Below are 17588 nucleotides of genomic sequence, written 5' to 3'. Positions count from 1 at the left end.
GTTGGTGGGAGAATGTTTCTCTGGCAAAGTTACCACCTACTCACGGCAGATCAGGACCGTGCCAGGCATGCAGGGACAGGGACGGTCAGAGCTTTTGCCCTGGTTGCACCGTGCCAGAAAGAAGACACCTCCTCCCCACTCAAACACACTGTCCCTAGTCAAGTGGAATCTATAGCAGAGGAGGTGGGAGGGGGTGAGGTAACAGGGTAGCAGGAAACAGATTGCGGACTCCACCCAGTACCTGTGGATAGGCAGCGGGGCGGCCTCAAGGGACCTCTAAGGAATGGTGCAGACCTCAGGCTCGCGGGCGCTGTCACTACTCTAGACCTGAAAGGACAGGACAGATGGAGAATAACCTACCCAGGGTCCTGAGGCTTGACATATGTCTCTGTGAGCTTGGAAGCTGGCCGCACCTCACCACCGAGTGATAACAATAAAGAATTCTGTTACACGCCTGGTGCCAGGCATTGCTGTTATCACCCTTTTGCAGAAAGGGAAAGTGAGGCTCAGGAAGGCACAATCACTGGCCCCAGCTGGCATGATAATAGCAGCTACTATTTATAGCATCACGCTATGCATGTCAAGGGCTCAGCACAGTTCTTGGGACAGAGTAAGTGCTCAATAAAGGGAGCCTTTGTCAGTCACTCGGCACGAGCCAGGCCCTGCACCTAGAGCTCTCGTTTTATAGAAGTCGGAATTCTCATCCAGACCTGGCAAGTTCCAGAACCCAGGTTCTTGACTCATACATCCTGCCACTTTAATTTGAGCTCCAGCTGAGCAGATAATGATAAAAATAAAAATGATAATAACCACAGAAAGTAATTTTATGCCAGACACTAGCAAGCATAACAGATAGGGAGTTACTGTTGTCCCCATTTCACAGATGGGGAAACTGAGGCCCAGAGAGATTGAGTGACCTTGCCACATAGCTAGGAACTGAAAAAGCAGAAAAGAGAGAAGAGCAGAGGAAAGGAGGTCAGAAAAGAATTTGGGGGATGGGGGAGTGGGAACAAGTCATGCAAGGAGAAGCCCAGTTTTTATTCATGGTCAGTGATACTGAATTACGGGCAAAACCTGGTGCCAGATGCCCCCCTTGGGCAGCCATGGACCTCCTGGGAGTGAGGTCCACCTCACATAGGCACAGAGGAGGTAATATTGCTTTCAGTGACACAGCTCATATTTCTAGGATAGCCTACAAGCAGGGCCACTGGGAATCGTTCAAGTTGTGCACTGCACAAAGAAGGTGGACACCTTTTTTGCAATTTGAGATGGCTATTTCGGGAACAAAGTCATGTTAGGAGCTATCACCCTAAACTTTCCCCCAGCATCCCCATCATATAAAGAGACATGTGCAGTCTTCCTCCTACCCCAGGAGGCCTGGGGCCTCCCACAGCTTCACAGCCCAGTGACTCAAGGTATTCAGGACATGTTCATGGAACTGAACCAAACTGAGCAGACGTTTCCAGCCCTCCATCTGCTGACCCTGGCAGGAGGGAAAGAGAGTTTCCCAGGCCCAGCTCTGACTGGGGGTGGAGGGGGGGCTACGGAAGTCTCTGCCACCCCAAACACATGGCCACGGGCCTGGCCACAATGGAGCCAGCTGACATGGCTGCTCTGGGAGTTGATCCAGCCGTGAGCTCATCCAAGTCATTGAGGAGAGGGGGTTCCAGGAGGGTAGGAGAAGGGGAGGGAGAAAGGCACGCTCATCACCTGTGAGGGATGGACATTCTCCTGCAGACCACATTCTTTCCTTCATTTATTCCACAAGCATTTCTTAGGCATTTAACATGTGGCAGACACCCTGCTAAGCCCTGATATGTTTTTATCTCATTTAATCCTCACAGAAACCCCAGGAGGCATGTTCTCTGAGCCCCATTTTACAGATTTTGTCATTCATTAATTTAAAATCATTTATTGAGCACCTACTGTGAGCAAGGCCAGGCCTAGGAACCAGGGACACAGCCATGAACAGAACAGAGAGAAATCCCTGTCCTCGTGAGGCTGTTAATTTGAGTGGGAGAGACAGACAAGTAAATTTGTCAGCTGGTGAAGAGTACTAAGGGAAAAAGTGAAATAGAGCAAGTTGGAGAGAGCTGAAATTTTAGATGAGGATTATGAGGCACAGAGAGATTATGTGGTTTACCCAAGGTCACACAGCAGTAAGTGATGGAACTGGGATTTGAATCCAAGTGGGTCTAGAATTTGTGCTCTTAACCACATGCACTGGTGTTTAAACTTGAGCACATTTCATACTCATTTGGGAGCTTGTTGAGAATGCAGGTTGCAGGGCCCAGCCTACGTTCTCTGGGAGGCCTGGGGATCTGTATTTGCAGTGTTTCTGAGGCAGGTGGTCCAGGGACCTGGCTCAAAGAAATACTGGATGTAGTGCCAGGAGGGAGGCCTCATGAGCAGGGGAGCTGGCTGGGTCCCACCTCTGTGTTGTCACTGATCTGACCATTTCCAAGGTGGTAAGGTTGCTTCTTGCTCCAGAGATCCCAGTGCAGGGGGAGAGGGGCCCTACAGCCACATGACTTTTCTTACTGGCAGGTTTGTCTCTGGCCTTTTCTTTCTCTTTGCTTTTTCTTGGTTGGCTTTTCTGTTTTACGAATGAGGCCCTGCATGAAGGCTGAAGAAGGATTTAAAGCCCCAAATCATCTTTTTCTGTATGTATTTTTAAAACATCTTCCCCCATTCTCCTCCTCTCTGAACCTAACTGACTGAGAATATGAGTTACTCTCCTGATTCCCTTCTGGAAGCTGTTGGCAATGCCTGGGATGGTCTATGGGATGCCAAATTTTTCTGCACGTGGGGGCTAGTCAGTGGCTTGGGTTTTTTTCAGTCTTGATTCAGAGAGCTTAAGCAGCCTGGAAAGTAGAGTGAGAGGAAAATCTTTGCATTAATTTCCAGCTCCTTGAGACAGGGTGCAGAAAAATCTCTGCTGTGGAAAGGGAAGGGAGTTTTTCCTTTTTTCTTCTGGCTGTGTGCTAACATAGGGTTAATAATGAGCTAGATATCTAGCCTGTGCATAAAGGGGATAGCAGTACACTTAAGGGACACAGGGCATCCGTTCCAATTGGCAGGCTTAGCTCTGGTTGATGCCCAAGCCAAATCTGTTTGTAAAAATTTCCATTGTCGCCCCTGCTTAGCAATAGGGTCAGAGGTGAGGCCCCAAGGCCCAGTTCATGTTTTGTAAACAGGGACCCTGTGTGCCTTTTAGGATGAACAAGAAGAAGAAGAGGCAGCCAACCAGAAACTCGCCCTCCAGAAAGCCAAGGAGGTGGCAGAAGTGAGTCCTCTGTCCGCAGCCAACATGTCTATAGCTGTGTAAGTGCCCCCAGCTCTGGCATACTCTCTAGGCTCCTCAGCCTCTGCACCTTCCCAGTCAAGGATTTGGGGCAAGGAGCAGTCCCTGACAGGGTTGAGCTTTAAGAAAAGGTATTTCTGCCCTCCCACCCATTTTTACACAATAAATAATTAGTAAGCACCTACTATGTGCCAGGCACTGTTCTAGCTGCTGGGGCTATAGCATTGACAAGGGGCATATGGGTGTAGGGAGTGCCAGGAGTGGAGAGAGTTGTGATTTTAAATAAATTGTCAGAGAAGTGACAAGGCCTGAAGGAAGTGAGGGAGGAACCATGGGGTGAATGTGAGGGAAGAGTATCCAGATGGTGGGAATAGCATATACAAAGGCCCTGAGGCAGGAACATGCCTGGTGTGTTTAAGGAACATAAAGGAGGTCAGTATAACTGGAGTGGAGTGAGCAAGTGGGGAGTGGTAGGAGATGAGGGCAAGGTGACAGGGGCAGATCATGCACGACCTTGTGAACTGTGGGGAAGACTTAAACTTTCGCTCTCAGTCAGGTGGGAGCCATAGAGGGTTCTTGAACAGAGGGACAAGACCTCCCTGGCTCAGGTGATCACAGGTGCCCTCTCATTGCTGTCAGAGGAACAGACTGTTGGGGGCGAGGGCTGGAACCAGGAGACCAGGTTGGAGATAACTGCACTGGTTTGTGCAAGAGATAGTGGGGGCTGGACTAGGGTTGTGGCCAAGGAGGTGACATTCTGCTGCTGAATTCTAGACAGATCATAAAGGTAGAGGGGACAGAGTTTGCTGGTGGATCAGAGGTGGTGAGTTAGTGAAATTTAAGGTGTCTTCATAGGAGGTTTGTTGACACCAATATTCTTTTTTTCTTTCTTTTCCCCTTTTCTTCCGCCTCCCCCCTCCCCCCTCCCCCACTCTGGTTCAAGCCATTGTTTCTCAGGTTAGTTGTGTAGGACACAGCTCCCTGGCCCATGCTGGTATTATGAGCCTTGCACTCCCCCCGGCTGAGGCAGTCAGTCACCTGTTGTCAGTCAGCTGCTCACAGCAGCTCATGGCAGCTCTCGCCAACCTCCAGCTGCTCACTGCAGCCCCTGGAGCTGTTGTTCACAATCTTAGCTGTAGAGGGCGCTGCTCACTGGCTCATGTGGGCATCGAACGGGCGACCTCGGTGTTAGGAGCACGGCGCTCCAACCACCTGAGCCACCGGCCCCAAATGTACATCTATGTTGGTGAACATTATAGTTTACAAACGCCGTAAATTTTATGGCTCTATGGTATCATTAGATAGTAAAATTCATGATAAATTTGCAGTTTTAGGGGTTGATTTTAAAGGTCTGGAATGGATTAATCCATTTTGCATTACTTTCTATGGGGAAACCATGCCTCGGTTTTCCAACATTTCAGAACTCAAACAATCTTCCTTAATGGATTACGTTTGAAAACCGAGGTACCACTGTACATAGAACCCTTGAAAAAATCTGTATGCCCCAGTCAGGCCTCAGCCTCGCCAGCATTCCTGGCAGCAGCCCCACTGGCTGCTTTGCACCAGTGGGTAAATAAGCACTGGCCCCAGACTCCCCAGCACCCATTCTGGTTCTCCCTGGGACCCCCAGACCTCCTAAGACCCAGAACTGAAGGATCTTGTAGGCAGCAGCAGGGTGGAGGGCGGGAGGGCTCCTCCGGAACCTGCTCTGTTCCAGGCCAGTATCCATTATGATTGGCTGTTAAAATATTTTGGACATCAGGACTGCCTCCAGGGGGTCATGTGCTATAATATAAAGAGGAGTGGAGAGGATGATGGGAATACCCACCTGGGTTGAAAACTGCCCCTCTTTTGCCCCCCATTACACCAAAATGCCCAGCTAGGTGGAGATACACATTGTGTATCTGGACCAAGATTCCCACCTGAGAAGCAAGGCCGGGATGTCCAGCAAGGTTTAATTTTCCACACAGGTTGAGACACCTACTAGAGCTGAGATACCCACCTGGGTGGAGATGCTCACCTGGGCCAAAATGCCCACCTGGAAGGACACCCATCCTGGTGGAGATGCCCACTGAGCTGAGACGCTCACCTGGGTGGAGGCTCCCATAAGCCCGTGTGGTCCATGCAGGTGCAGTGCCCAGCACTGCTCTAACCTCTGGGCCCTTCCCTTGCAGGAAGGAGCAGCAGAAGAACCAGAAGCCAGCCAAGTCCGTGTGGGAGCAGCGGACGAGTGAGATGCGCAAGCAAAACCTGCTGGCCAGCCGGGAGGCCCTGTACAACGAAATGGACCCCGACGAGCGCTGGAAGGCCACCTACGCCCGGCACCTGCGGCCCGACATGAAGACTCACCTGGACCGGCCGTTGGTGGTCGACCCCCAGGAGAACCGCAACAACAACACCAACAAGAGCCGGGCGGCCGAGCCCACGGTGGACCAGCGCCTGGGCCAGCAGCGGGCCGAGGACTTTCTCCGGAAACAGGCGCGCTACCACGACCGGGCCCGGGACCCCAACAGCAACGTGGGCCTGGATGCCCGACGGCCCTGGGCTGGCAGCCAGGAGGCCGAGCTGAGCCGCGAGGGGCCTTACGGCCGGGAGTCGGACCACCAATCCCGGGAGGGTGGCATGGAGCCCCCAAGGTTCTGGGAGGGTGAGGCTGAGCGGGCCAAGGCTGGAGACCCCCACCGGCGGCACACACACCGGCCCGGGGGCAGCCGGGAGAGCCGCAGCGGGTCCCCGCGCACTGGAGCTGATGGGGAGCCCCGCAGGCACCGGGCCCATCGCAGGCCAGGTGAGGAGGCCCCGGAGGACAAGACCCAGAGGAGAGCCCGGCACCGTGAGGGCAGCCGGCCGGCCCGGGGCGGTGAGGGCGAGGGCGAGGGTCCAGATGGCGGCGAGCGGAGGCGGCGACACCGCCACGGCGCTCCAGTCACATATGACATGGACACACGGAGGGAGGACAAGGAGCGCAGGCACCGCAGGAGGAAGTAAGTGGAGGCCATCTCAAATCTATGACCGGCGTAGTAGCAATAGTAACAGCCCCAGGGGCGCCTGCTGTGTACCGGGCCCTCTCCTGAGCAACTCAGTCTTCTCAGCAACCCCCTGAGATAGATCCCATTGTCATCGCCCCAATTCACAGATGGGGAAACTGAGCGGTGGAACTGCCTTGCCCAGGGTCATACATCTGATAAGTGACCATGAACCCAGGCTGTCTGATGCCAGAGGCTGCAGGCAGATCATCACACCCTCATGTGTCTCAGAAACTCCATGAGAACTCACCCCCAGAGTTTACGGCTCTTCCATGTGTGACCCTGAGCAAGCGACTTCACGACTCTGGGCCTCAGTTTTCTTAATCTGTAAAATGGTATCATGGGATCTAAAATGGCATAGTGGGGCATTACTGGAATTAAATGAGGAAGTCCATGCAAAGGGCCTGAACGAACAGCTGACACGTAATAAGTGCTTGGTCAATAGAGACCATTTTTAGCTGTTATTGAGTGAACCATCTTTTCACCTGATGCTATTCCTCAGGGGATTTGAAAGGCCACTCTGGGCCCTCAGAATTGAAGGGGAGAACGAGGTTCAAGGCTTTTGGAGGCATCTTCCAGGCCAGACCCTTATCCAGTCAGAAACAGCCATCTCTTTTTCATAACAATGTTTTTTAACAGTCCTTAGAAGGTTCTATAGTGATTCTACACCTAGGAGCCCAGCAACATGTTACATGTTGAAACAGACATTGTTCTTTTATTAATTAATGTCCTTTTAGTCTCCTTTTATGTCACCATTATGGCATCTTATTGATTTTTTAAAGATGTGTTTCAGTGGCTCTGTTACATGACATACACAACAGGCCAACACTTCTCAAAATCGGATGTGTGCATGAATCCCCAGGGATCTTGCTAAAACACAGATCCTAATTCGGTAGATCTCAAGTGCAACCTGGGAGTCTGCATTTCTAAGGAGCTCCCCGGTGAGGCCGGGGACCACACTGGGAGTAATGAGACTCTAGAGGACAGAGTGACATAATTCTGAAGCAGACACCTGTGCGCAAACTCACCAAGACTATGACAGGTACAAATGCTGGCTGATTCAGGGGTGTACACACAACTCACCTGACACGAGGCGTTGCCATCAGTGTCCAGATGTTCCAAAATGGTGAACACCTCTAGGTGAAGTTCCTTATGAAATAGAGTCTAGTCTTCCTTAATTTGTCCAATAGTTGTATTCTGGGAAAACGTGATGTGTATTTTAAACATGCAAAAATACTTGATGCTCATATGGAAAACAGGTTAAACTTAAAAGCACAGATCGTTGCAAGCAGATTTTTTCATCTGTGTGAGGGATATAAGAAAGTTGGAATGTAATTCTTTCCCAGGTGGGACTGCCCTGCACATGGTAAGAGATTAGTGTACTTGCTTCCCACTTCCTAAATGCCCATAGTGCCCCTCAATTATTATATCATTGGATCTCCACATATCTCCACCATAGCCCCCTGAAAATCACTGTTCCAGGTCATTCCTACTCTAGGGTTTTCTCTTATGGGTTTATTCATTCATTCCATCAGTGCTTACTAAATGCCTACTGCAGTCTAAGCCAGCGCTATGGGTTCAGTCAAGTAATTGCAGGTGATGGGCATGTAGGTGACAGGCTTCCAGCAGGAACAATCAGAGAAAGAAGTAGAGTGTTCTAGACTAAGAACAGCATGTGCAGAGGCCCAGAGGTGGAGCAGAAGGAGGCCAGTTTGCAGTTTGGAGGGTGAGGAAAAGAGTGGCAGACAAAACAATTGAAGGGACAGTGATGGGTCGGTCAGCAGGACCTTGAGTCCCTTCAGGCAATGAGAGGCCTCTGAAAGGATTTTAGGGGGAATAAAGTGTTTAGCACAGAACTCCATAATTAAGGATCAATCACCACTATTGCTGTTAATATAGTGATAATATTACCATGTTTCCCCACAAATAAGACCTAGCCGGACCATCAGCTCTAATGCGTCTTTTGGAGCAAAAATTAACACAAGAACCGGTCTTATTTTACTATAAGACTCAGTCATATTGTATTATATTATATTACAGTAAAAAAATTTAATTTTTGCTCCAAAAGACTCTGATGGTCCGGCTAGGTCTTATTTTCGGGGAAACACGGTATTATCATCCTTAGCATTATCTCTACTCCCATTATTGAAGGAGGCAGAATGACAGGGACAGAATGACAGCACAGCCTACTGGCGAAGGGCCCGGACTCTGGAGCTGGAGGTCACACTCCTGCCCCATCACTTCCTGGCTTTGTGACTTCTAGTATGTCCCCCTCTCTGGGTATCTGTTTCCTCATCTGTAAAGTGGGGCTAAGTACAGTACCTACCTCCTAAAGTAGGCATAAGGTTCAAATGAGTTAATATATGTAAAATGCTGTAAGTAGAGCCTGGCTTATAATAGGTGTTCAGTAAATGTTAGCTATTATCAGTATGAATATTATTAATATTAATCACTCAATAAATGTTAACTATTTTTAATAGTAGTAAGCACTCAATAAGTGTTAGCTATTTCTATTAAGACTCATTGACAGACATTCAAAAACAATTTTAGATCTGTAGCCTTCAGATTGTTCATTCACACTCCTTTTTACAGATGGGGAAACTGAGGCACAGAGAGGAAAAGGGATTTCCTAAACAGCCAGCTACAAGCAGTAAGATGATAACCCAGCTTTCTTGAGTCCCACTACTGGCCCCTGGCCCTTCTCCTCTACAGACAAAGAAAGTACCTCCCCACTTCCACCCGTAAATGCTCAGCTGGTCGGCTCCTATTCTAAACCAGGAGGGTACAGCTAACTCCCTTATTAATAGACATGTCAAACCCCTGGCCAGGGCAGGAGTTATTCATTTGGCTGATGAAAAGGTTCTAATGCTCACTGGAAATAAAACGTCATGAAGATTCAGGCACTTTTAGAAAAAAAAAAAACCCAAGATGAGCCATTCATGTGCTTTAAGAAAAAATAAGAATGGCAAAGATAAAACTTTACTCAAGAATATAATATAGTAAAAACAGCAAAGCTGGTGGCCCTACCTAAGAGGACTGCCTCCTGCATTTTTCCTCTTGTCATTCCTTAGGCCTTTTCCCAGACACACTCTGTTTTTCATTCTCCAGAGCATTGGCAATATATATGATTGTTTTCTTTCTGTTCCCTCTGTCTCTCCCCATTTCTCCTTCATCACTTCCTCTCCAGTTTCCCCAGCTTTAAATGTGCTCCTCCCATAAAGATTTCACTGGCTCACCCCAGTGAAAAGTGAGCAGAAGCACATTCTGTTTCTGTCACTCAATAGTTGCTGGCCTCGGATCCCCCACACCAGGCAGCTGAGCTCAGTGGCACCCCAGGGCCACCAAAGTGAGGATGGAGTTTTTCCCTGACTCCCAGTAAAAATCTGGAGTGCAGAGTGTCCACCACTCCCCCCAGCAGCCAGGCAGTGGGGGGACTCTGCTAGACCTCACTTAGCAAGGGGGACTCTGCCAAGACCTACGCCCCACCACCCCAGAATTAACCTCTCAACTCTTTGCATCTTCATTCCACCTGCTCCTATCACCGTGACAACCTACTTACCAAAAGGAGCAAGAAGAAAGATGCTGGACTTCTGAGCCTCACAATTTATCCTGCAAGGGGAAAAGAGGGTGCTTTATCCTTTAACACCCTGATTTTTACAGCACCCACTGGGCTTTATTCTCCAGCAACCCGATTCCATACACCCCAAGTTGTCCATCGCCCCAGTTTATTTACTGAGTGGTGTTGTGGTTTAAAATCTCTAGGACCAGAGTCCAGCCCTTTCCCAGCTGGGTAACACTAGAAAAATGACTCTGCCTCTGTGGGCCTCAGTTTCCTCATCTTTAAAATGGGCCTGATCCTAATACCACCTCCAGTGGTGGTGGTTGTGGGGATTAAATGAGTTAATACGTGTAGATCCTTAAGACAATGGGGCAGAAGGAAGCAGGACCATCCTCTGGGTCTCGGGGCCTGAGCATGCCCTACGCAAGGTGTCTGCAGCCCTTGGGAGAGGGATGCTGAAGTGATCAGCTGGCAGAGGGATGCTGTGCAGGATAGGCATTATGCAACCAGCTGCCTATTCAGGGCAGATGATGGCAAATCCCCAAGAGGGGAGGGGGAAGGGACCTGACTTCAGAGTTTTCTGCCCCTTTTAGATTCTCCTTGGAGACATTGCAAATGAAACCTCCTAGAGATTGATATTAGGCCTCTTCCAGCTGAGCTTCTTAAAACTCTGTGACGCACAGAGCCAACGAAGGAAGCAAAAACAAGACAAAACAAAGGCCTGCAGATCCCCTTTCCATCTGAACAGGGGGCTCTTGGTCCCAGGCGAGCCACTGTCCCTCTATTGAAACATTCACCGTGGTCTCAACTGCTGTGTTATTTAGTCCAACCTCTCTAGATGGTAGCCAAAGGATTCAGATGCTCTTTGAAAGGATAACTTTACTCAGCCTGCTTTGCAATAGGGCTGTCTCTCTATTTAAAAATATATATATAGGGGCGGCAAGATGGCTCAGTTGTTTAGAGCACAGGCTCTCGACAACAAGGTTGCTGGTTCAATTCCCGCATGGGAGGGCAGACTGTGCCCCCTGCAACTAAAGATTGAAAACGGCAACTGGACTTGGAGCTGAGCTGCGCTCTCCACAACTAGATTAAAGGACAGCTACTTGGAGCTGATGGGCACTGGAGAAAGACAGTGTTTCCCAATATTCCCCAATAAAAAATTTTTTTTTAAATTATATATATATGTTTGTGTGTGTATATACACACACACACACACACACACATGAGGGAATTCTCCCAGCCAGATTTTCATCTGAAGGACAACTTCTAAAAAAGTTAGAATTAGGAACTCATTTGGAGGCTGTGCAAGACGTTGGGGAAATAATGGTTTCAAGTTCATTTCATTCCATTCACACAGTTACAGCTGATGCTCACTGTCCAGGCACAGCATTCGTTTCTAGGGTTGGTGGTGATCCCTGCTGGTCAGTAGTCCTGGGCTGGTAGACACATCGCTCCAACATCTGTCTCTGACGTCACAGGTGTGTGTGTGTGTCTTCTCCCCTTTTCTTCTCTTCTAAGGACACTTGCCATTGGATTTAGGACTCACCCTAATCCAGGACTCTCTCGTCTCATGATCCTTAATGACATCTGCAAAGACGCTTTCTCCAAATAAGGCCACATTCACAGGTTCTAGGTAGACGTATCTTTTGAAGGACCACCATTCAACCCACTACAGTCCACCTTCTGACCCCACCCCAAAATTCACATCCATCCATGTGCAAAATACATTCACCCCATCCCAATAGCCCCAAAAGTCTTAACCTGTTTACAGCATCAACTCGAAAATCCCAAATCTCATCATTTAAGCCAAGAATGGGTGAGGCTCTGGGTATGACCCATTTGGTGGCAAAATTCCCCTCCATTATGAATCTGGAAACTAGAAAACAAGTTGTCTGCTTCCAAAATACAGTGTTGGGACAGGCACAGGATAAACATTCTTATTCCAAAAGGAAGAAATTGGAAGGAATAAAGGGTCACTGGTCCCAAGCAAGTTCTAAATCCATGAGGGAAAATTCCACAGGATTTCAAGGCCTGGAAGGACTTCTCTAGCCTCACCTCATTCACACATTTACTTGTATTCCTCACGGTGACTCAGTGTGGTTCCCGTGCCCGTGATTTGGATGCAAAACAGTCTAACTCACTAGTGGTTACAGAGCAAATCGGCACCAGGGTCTCCACTTTCATCTCCAAGTTCTAGGGAAGGTTCTACTATTCTTATTCCCAATTTAAAGATGAGGGACCTGAGGCTCCGAGATGTTAATCAAACTACAGAGGGTCACAGCTAGTAAGTGGCATTGCTGAGACTCAAACCAGGTCGGTCTGCTTTCCAGCGTGTCGATCCATGACCTACTCACGTGACTGAATAGGGAGAAATTCTCCTGGGCCTGCCCTACTCTCTGTGCGGCCTCAGAAAGACAAGTCTGAAAATAAATTACCTTGTCCCTCTTTGCGTACTAACACCATGGACTTTTGCAAGTTAAAATGCAAAAACTGAAATGGTGCCAGTGGCTTAGCAAGTGGGAGACCTTTCAGGGGAGGCCCGCTTTTTTGATTTGTAAGCATTATGTAGATCTAGGCTTCCGGGTTGGGCCTGGGGAACCAGACCTGTGCTGGCCAGGGGCTTCAGTTCCTGTGCCTCAAACTTCCCAGGCGTTCAATGAACTGGTACAACCTGAGAGCTGTCTTTTACTCACTTTTGGTCTCTTGAGTGAGTGTGTATGATGGCAGTAGCCTGACGAAACCGTTTTCTAGTATGCTTCAGCTTCTCTGGGCCTCAGTTTCCTCATCTGTATAATGGGAAAAGTCATGATGCCAGCCTGATCAGATCTTTCAAGAAGTTAATGAGTTGAAATAGAACAGAGGTTGGCCCACACTCTTGGCCATTACAGTGAGTGCCAAGGATTCCCACACCCGTCAGCTGTGGGCTAAGCCTTCCGGGAGATCTCAAACTGCTTCATGAGAGAGGTGCAGTGTCAGGTAGGAGTTAGCAGTATGGATGCTGGACCCATGTTGTCTGGACTCCAAGCTAGCTCTGTCACCAACTGGCTGTGTGGCCTTGGGCAAGGACCTTCCTGCCTCTGGGCCTCAGTTTCCTTATCTTTAAGATCGGAATAACAGTACCTTAAACTAATAGTGAAAAAAAGATGAGAATAACAGTACTACTCAATTCTCATAGCTATTCTGAGGATTAGATGAGCTGATGTGTGTCACGTCCAGGACACAGCAAGGTCTCAGTAAGTGTGAGCTGTTATGAGGACGTATGGAGGGCACAGGCTGCAGAATCAAGGGCTGCCTTTAAGAAGAGCCAGAGAGAAGTCTTGAACTGCAAAGCCCTCTGGAAAGAGGCATCGTTAAGACTATAAACAACAGAGGTCCTTTGTTTCCGGGAAACAGACTTTGCCAGGGACCCGTGCCCAGGGATTGGGGGAGGATGGGGCCCCTTATACGAGGATCGAGTGTTCAGAAGGGGGGTGTGGAGGCAAGCAGATGACACGCGGGGGCCAAGCGCTCAGTGAGGTGGCTGGGAAGCCAGGTCCACCCAAATCCCTGAGTAAGCGGGCAGAGCAGGGGCCAGCGAGGACAGACGTGCAATGAGTGGGCTCTGGCCTGGGAGGCCCCTGACAAGCTCGAGACCCAGCCATGCTCCCTGGGGCCACGGCTTCTGAGGGTCTGTGTCAAGCTGGGGCTGAGTGTGCAGGTGGGAGGAGGCACACTCCCTGTAGGGAGGCCTGGGCCTGTGGGACTTCTGGGCCTCAGTGTCCTCATTTACGAAATGGGGACATTCATTTATCATTTGACAAGTAGTGCCTTGTTCTGGGCACTGTGATCACAGCTATGAACAAGACAGACAAAAATAAACTGCTTGCCTCATGGTGCTGATGGCCCAGTGGGCGCTGAGGTAGGATAAGCTCAGTGAGGACCCTTAAAGTTTTTCTCTCCCCCTCCAAATGCACTAAGCACTCCTTTTTGACTCTTCTTCTCCTGTCCGACTGCATGGTGTTAATTAACAGTCATTGAGGCGCCCTCCTCATCTCCCCCATTCTCCACCTCCAGCCTCATTGGCCTCTTGAAACTCAGCAAGCTTGTCCCCACCTCAGAGCTTTTGCACTACCTGTTCCCTCTACCTCAGATGCTTTGCCCCCATACTTGTATTTCTGTGAGAAATTATCTCATCCCTTTACCAACTGTGTTGCCTTGAGCAAGACACTTAACCTCTCTGAGCTTCCATTTTCTCATCTGTAAAATGGTGCTAGTAATTGCCCCTCGTAGGACTGAGGATGAAGGAGTTATTACAAGTCAACAGCTTGGAACAGGACCAGGAGTTTGTGTTACTGAAGTGTCTGCTGTTAGTGTTTCTATTGTTATTCTGTAATATAGTCATGTGCATAGATTGCCTGCTTCCCCCCCACATACATACTAGAGGCATTTAAGGCCACGAAGCAGATGGTGTCCCCTTGTCTCTTTAGCCATTCCTGGAAACGTTGTGTGCCCGGTCTTGCCTGGGAGCTAACGGGGGAGAGGTAGACGGGTCTGGAAGTTTCGGATTGGGTGGATATAGGCTCTGGCAGAATGTTCTCTTCCCCCTGATTTCTCTCCCTCCAAGAAACAGCCCTCCTGGCAAGAGAAGCACCACGCTGAAACCTGGGAGGGTGGGCAGTTACACGCATATGGGGACCAAGAATCCACCAGGGCCCACTCAGTGCCCAGCGCTGGAGCGCTTTGGGACACGGCCACTCGATGTCCAAGCTGTACCCCTGAATGACGGCATCTTAGGCAGGCTTCAGAAATGTTCTCTGTTATTCTCAGTCACAGGTTCTTTAATATTGGTTTACCTTCCACAGGGACAACCAGGGCTCCGGGGTCCCGGTGTCGGGCCCCAACCTGTCGACCACTCGGCCGATCCAGCAAGACCTGGGCCGCCAAGACCCGCCACTGGCCGAGGACATCGACAACATGAAGAACAACAAACTGGCCACCGCAGAGTCAGCGAGTCCCCATGACAGCCTCGGCCATGCCGGCCTGCCCCAGAGCCCCGCCAAGATGGGGAACAGCACCAATCCCGGCCCCATGCCGGCCCCACCCGCCACGGCCACCAATCCCCAGAACACCGCCGGCCGCCGGATTCCCAACAACCCGGGGAACCCGTCCAACCCCGGCCCCCCCAAGACTCCCGAGAACAGCCTTATCGTCACCAACCCCAGCAGCACCCAGACCAACTCAGCTAAGACTGCCAGGAAACCCGACCACACCACAGTGGACATCCCCCCAGCCTGCCCGCCCCCCCTCAACCACACCGTCGTCCAAGGTGAGACCTCACCCTTGCATGTGAGTGGGTGGGGACCCAGCATCCCTGGGCTCAATCCCTGGAGGCTTGGCTGAGTGACCCTGGACAGGGACCCCACCTCTCTGGCCTCAGTTTCTTCCTCTGGAAAATGGGTATTGAGATAGTTCCTGCCCCATAGGACTGCTGGAAGCATTAAATGAGATAATGTGCATACAGTGGCTGGCCCGTATATGCCCAAGAGAGTGAGTGATACTGCCTACATCCCAAATTCCCACAGGGGAGCCAGCAAGCCACCATATTTGAAGAGCAGTAGATTCTTCTGATGGAATTTGGGGGAGTCAGATTATTTTTTTTCAACTAGCGCTGTCCAAAAAGAAACATGACGCAGACCACATATGTAATTTTCAACTTTCTAGTAGCTAAATTAAAAGGCAGAAAAGAGAGAGATGAGGAAGGGAGAGGGAGGGAAAATAAAAAAGAAATAGGTGAAATAACTTTAATAATAAATTATATTTAACCCAAAATGTTATTTATATTCAAAATGTTACCATTTCAACATATAATCAATATCTTAAAAATTATTAATGCTAATTTTTAACAATATCTTAAAACCTATTTGACATTCCCTTTCTCGCACTCTGCCTGACATCTGTGTGTTTGGCACTTACAGCACATCACCATAAGGACTAGTCATGTTTCCATGTTGGGCAGCGAAGGTCTAAGCACTTGAAGCACTGGCTGTTCTCACCCCCTCAACTCCACCCCCCCCCCATTTAAGATTAGGATCAGAGAAAAACTAGGAATTTGGAAATGACCCAGTGAACTTGTTATTTCCTAAGATGATAACAGTAGCCCAGTTCCTCTAGTGTCAGTTCTATGCAAGAGATTTCCATGAGGTTGTTCCATAAATGCTCACCACAGTCCGACGAGATGGATCTTGTCATTGTGCCCATTTTACAGATGGAAAAACTGAGGCTCAGAGTCTCAGCCTACCCTTGGACTCCTAGCCAGCCGAGGCTGCAGAATCAGTATTCGGGAGGGTGATGGCTCCTCGCCCTGGTCAGGAGAGGGGTGTTAATGGGGGAAACCCTGAGTTTGATGGTAGGTGAGCTCAGTATCCCCATCTATAAAGTGGGGTTATTGGGACTCACCCTGCCTGCCTCCAAGTGACAGTATGAAGATCATCATGAGATGGGAGAAAGTCTGTGTTAATATCCTGTGAGGGTCCCACCAAACTCAAGGCTGTAGAGTGGTTGAGAGCAGGCACTCTGGGGCCAGGCTGCTTGGATTCAAATCCCAGCTCTGCCACATCCCAGCTGTGTGACCTTAGGCAAGTTACTTCACCTCTCTGTGCTTCAGTTTTTTTCATATGTAAAATGGGGATCATAAAGTACCAACCTCACAGATCATGTGAGGATTAAACTGCATAATATGGTACCTGGCACATACCCTGTTTCCCTAAAAATACAACCTAGCCAGACAATCAGCTCTAATGCATCTTTTGGAGCAAAAATTAATGTAAGACCCGGTATTATATTATATTATATTATATTATATTATATTATATTATATTATTACGTCATGTCACGTCACATCACGTCACATCACATTATATGACACCCGGTCTTATAGTAAAATAAGATCGGGTATTATTTTAATGTTTGCTCCAAAAGACGCATTAGAGCTGATGGTCTGGCTAGGTCTTATTTTCGGGGAAACACGGGAGTACACACTTTATCAGAGTCAGCTGCTTACTGCCTGCTCCGGGACGTAGACAGGAGCCCAGAGGCTTGTGGGAAATTGTGGCAGGAGCCCTGTGTTGGTTCTTGTCCCAACAGTGAACAAAAACGCCAACCCAGACCCACTGCCAAAAAAGGAAGAAGAGAAGAAGGAGGAGGAGGAAGACGACCCTGGGGAAGACGGCCCCAAGCCCATGCCCCCCTACAGTTCCATGTTTATCCTCTCCACGACCAACCCGTGAGTATGACCCATAGCTGGGGCAGTGAAAGTCAGGCCAGAGAGCGGGTAATGGGGAGGAGTGGCCTCCAGGACCAACCTTAGTCCGTAGGGGACCTTTGAGCAAATTTAAAATTGAAGCCCTTTTCTTAAGTCATATGAGGTAAAAATTTGTTGCAAAGTACTGATTTTGTTGGGAAACACCCCATCCTGCCATCAGCTAGAAAATCATTGTCATAAATATCCTAATCCACACTGTCTATGATGTGAGAGGCACCCCTGAGAAATGGCTGCCTTGTGAAGTGCACAACCTGTACAACCATACAGGCATGGCAGCCCTGGTCCCTAAGCTTTGCTCCTAACCTCTGCTCCACAAGGGTCTGGATTCTGGGCAGATAGCCTCTCATTTCCACGGCCCTCTGTCTTGGGCATCCTCGAGGTGGATAGATTATTTAAGAG

At 49.3% G+C, this 17588-nt stretch overlaps 1 protein-coding gene across 11 annotated transcripts in view; it reads left to right on the top strand.

Annotated features, from left to right (window-relative positions):
• CACNA1A (calcium voltage-gated channel subunit alpha1 A) overlaps positions 1-17588 on the top strand; it is a 286233-nt gene that overhangs the window by 209246 nt on the left and 59399 nt on the right. For all 11 annotated transcript variants that reach the window (XR_012498085.2, XM_088792422.1, XM_074338067.2 and 8 more), the window contains 4 exons: positions 3218-3324; positions 5479-6288; positions 14731-15194; positions 17012-17150. Coding sequence is in view for 10 of the 11 variants with exons in the window: in XM_088792422.1 (XP_088648548.1) it covers positions 3218-3324; positions 5479-6288; positions 14731-15194; positions 17012-17150 (1520 nt within the window). In the remaining variant the exon portion in view is untranslated. The remainder of the gene's footprint in view (positions 1-3217; positions 3325-5478; positions 6289-14730; positions 15195-17011; positions 17151-17588) is intronic.

This window comes from Rhinolophus sinicus, chromosome 15 (genome assembly GCF_057876585.1).
Source record: "Rhinolophus sinicus isolate RSI-liver-muscle chromosome 15, RSI-T2T, whole genome shotgun sequence".
Classification (NCBI taxonomy): domain Eukaryota; kingdom Metazoa; phylum Chordata; class Mammalia; order Chiroptera; family Rhinolophidae; genus Rhinolophus; species Rhinolophus sinicus.
Note: the sequence above shows the minus strand (reverse complement) of the source record. Positions and strands in the feature narration are given on the sequence as shown.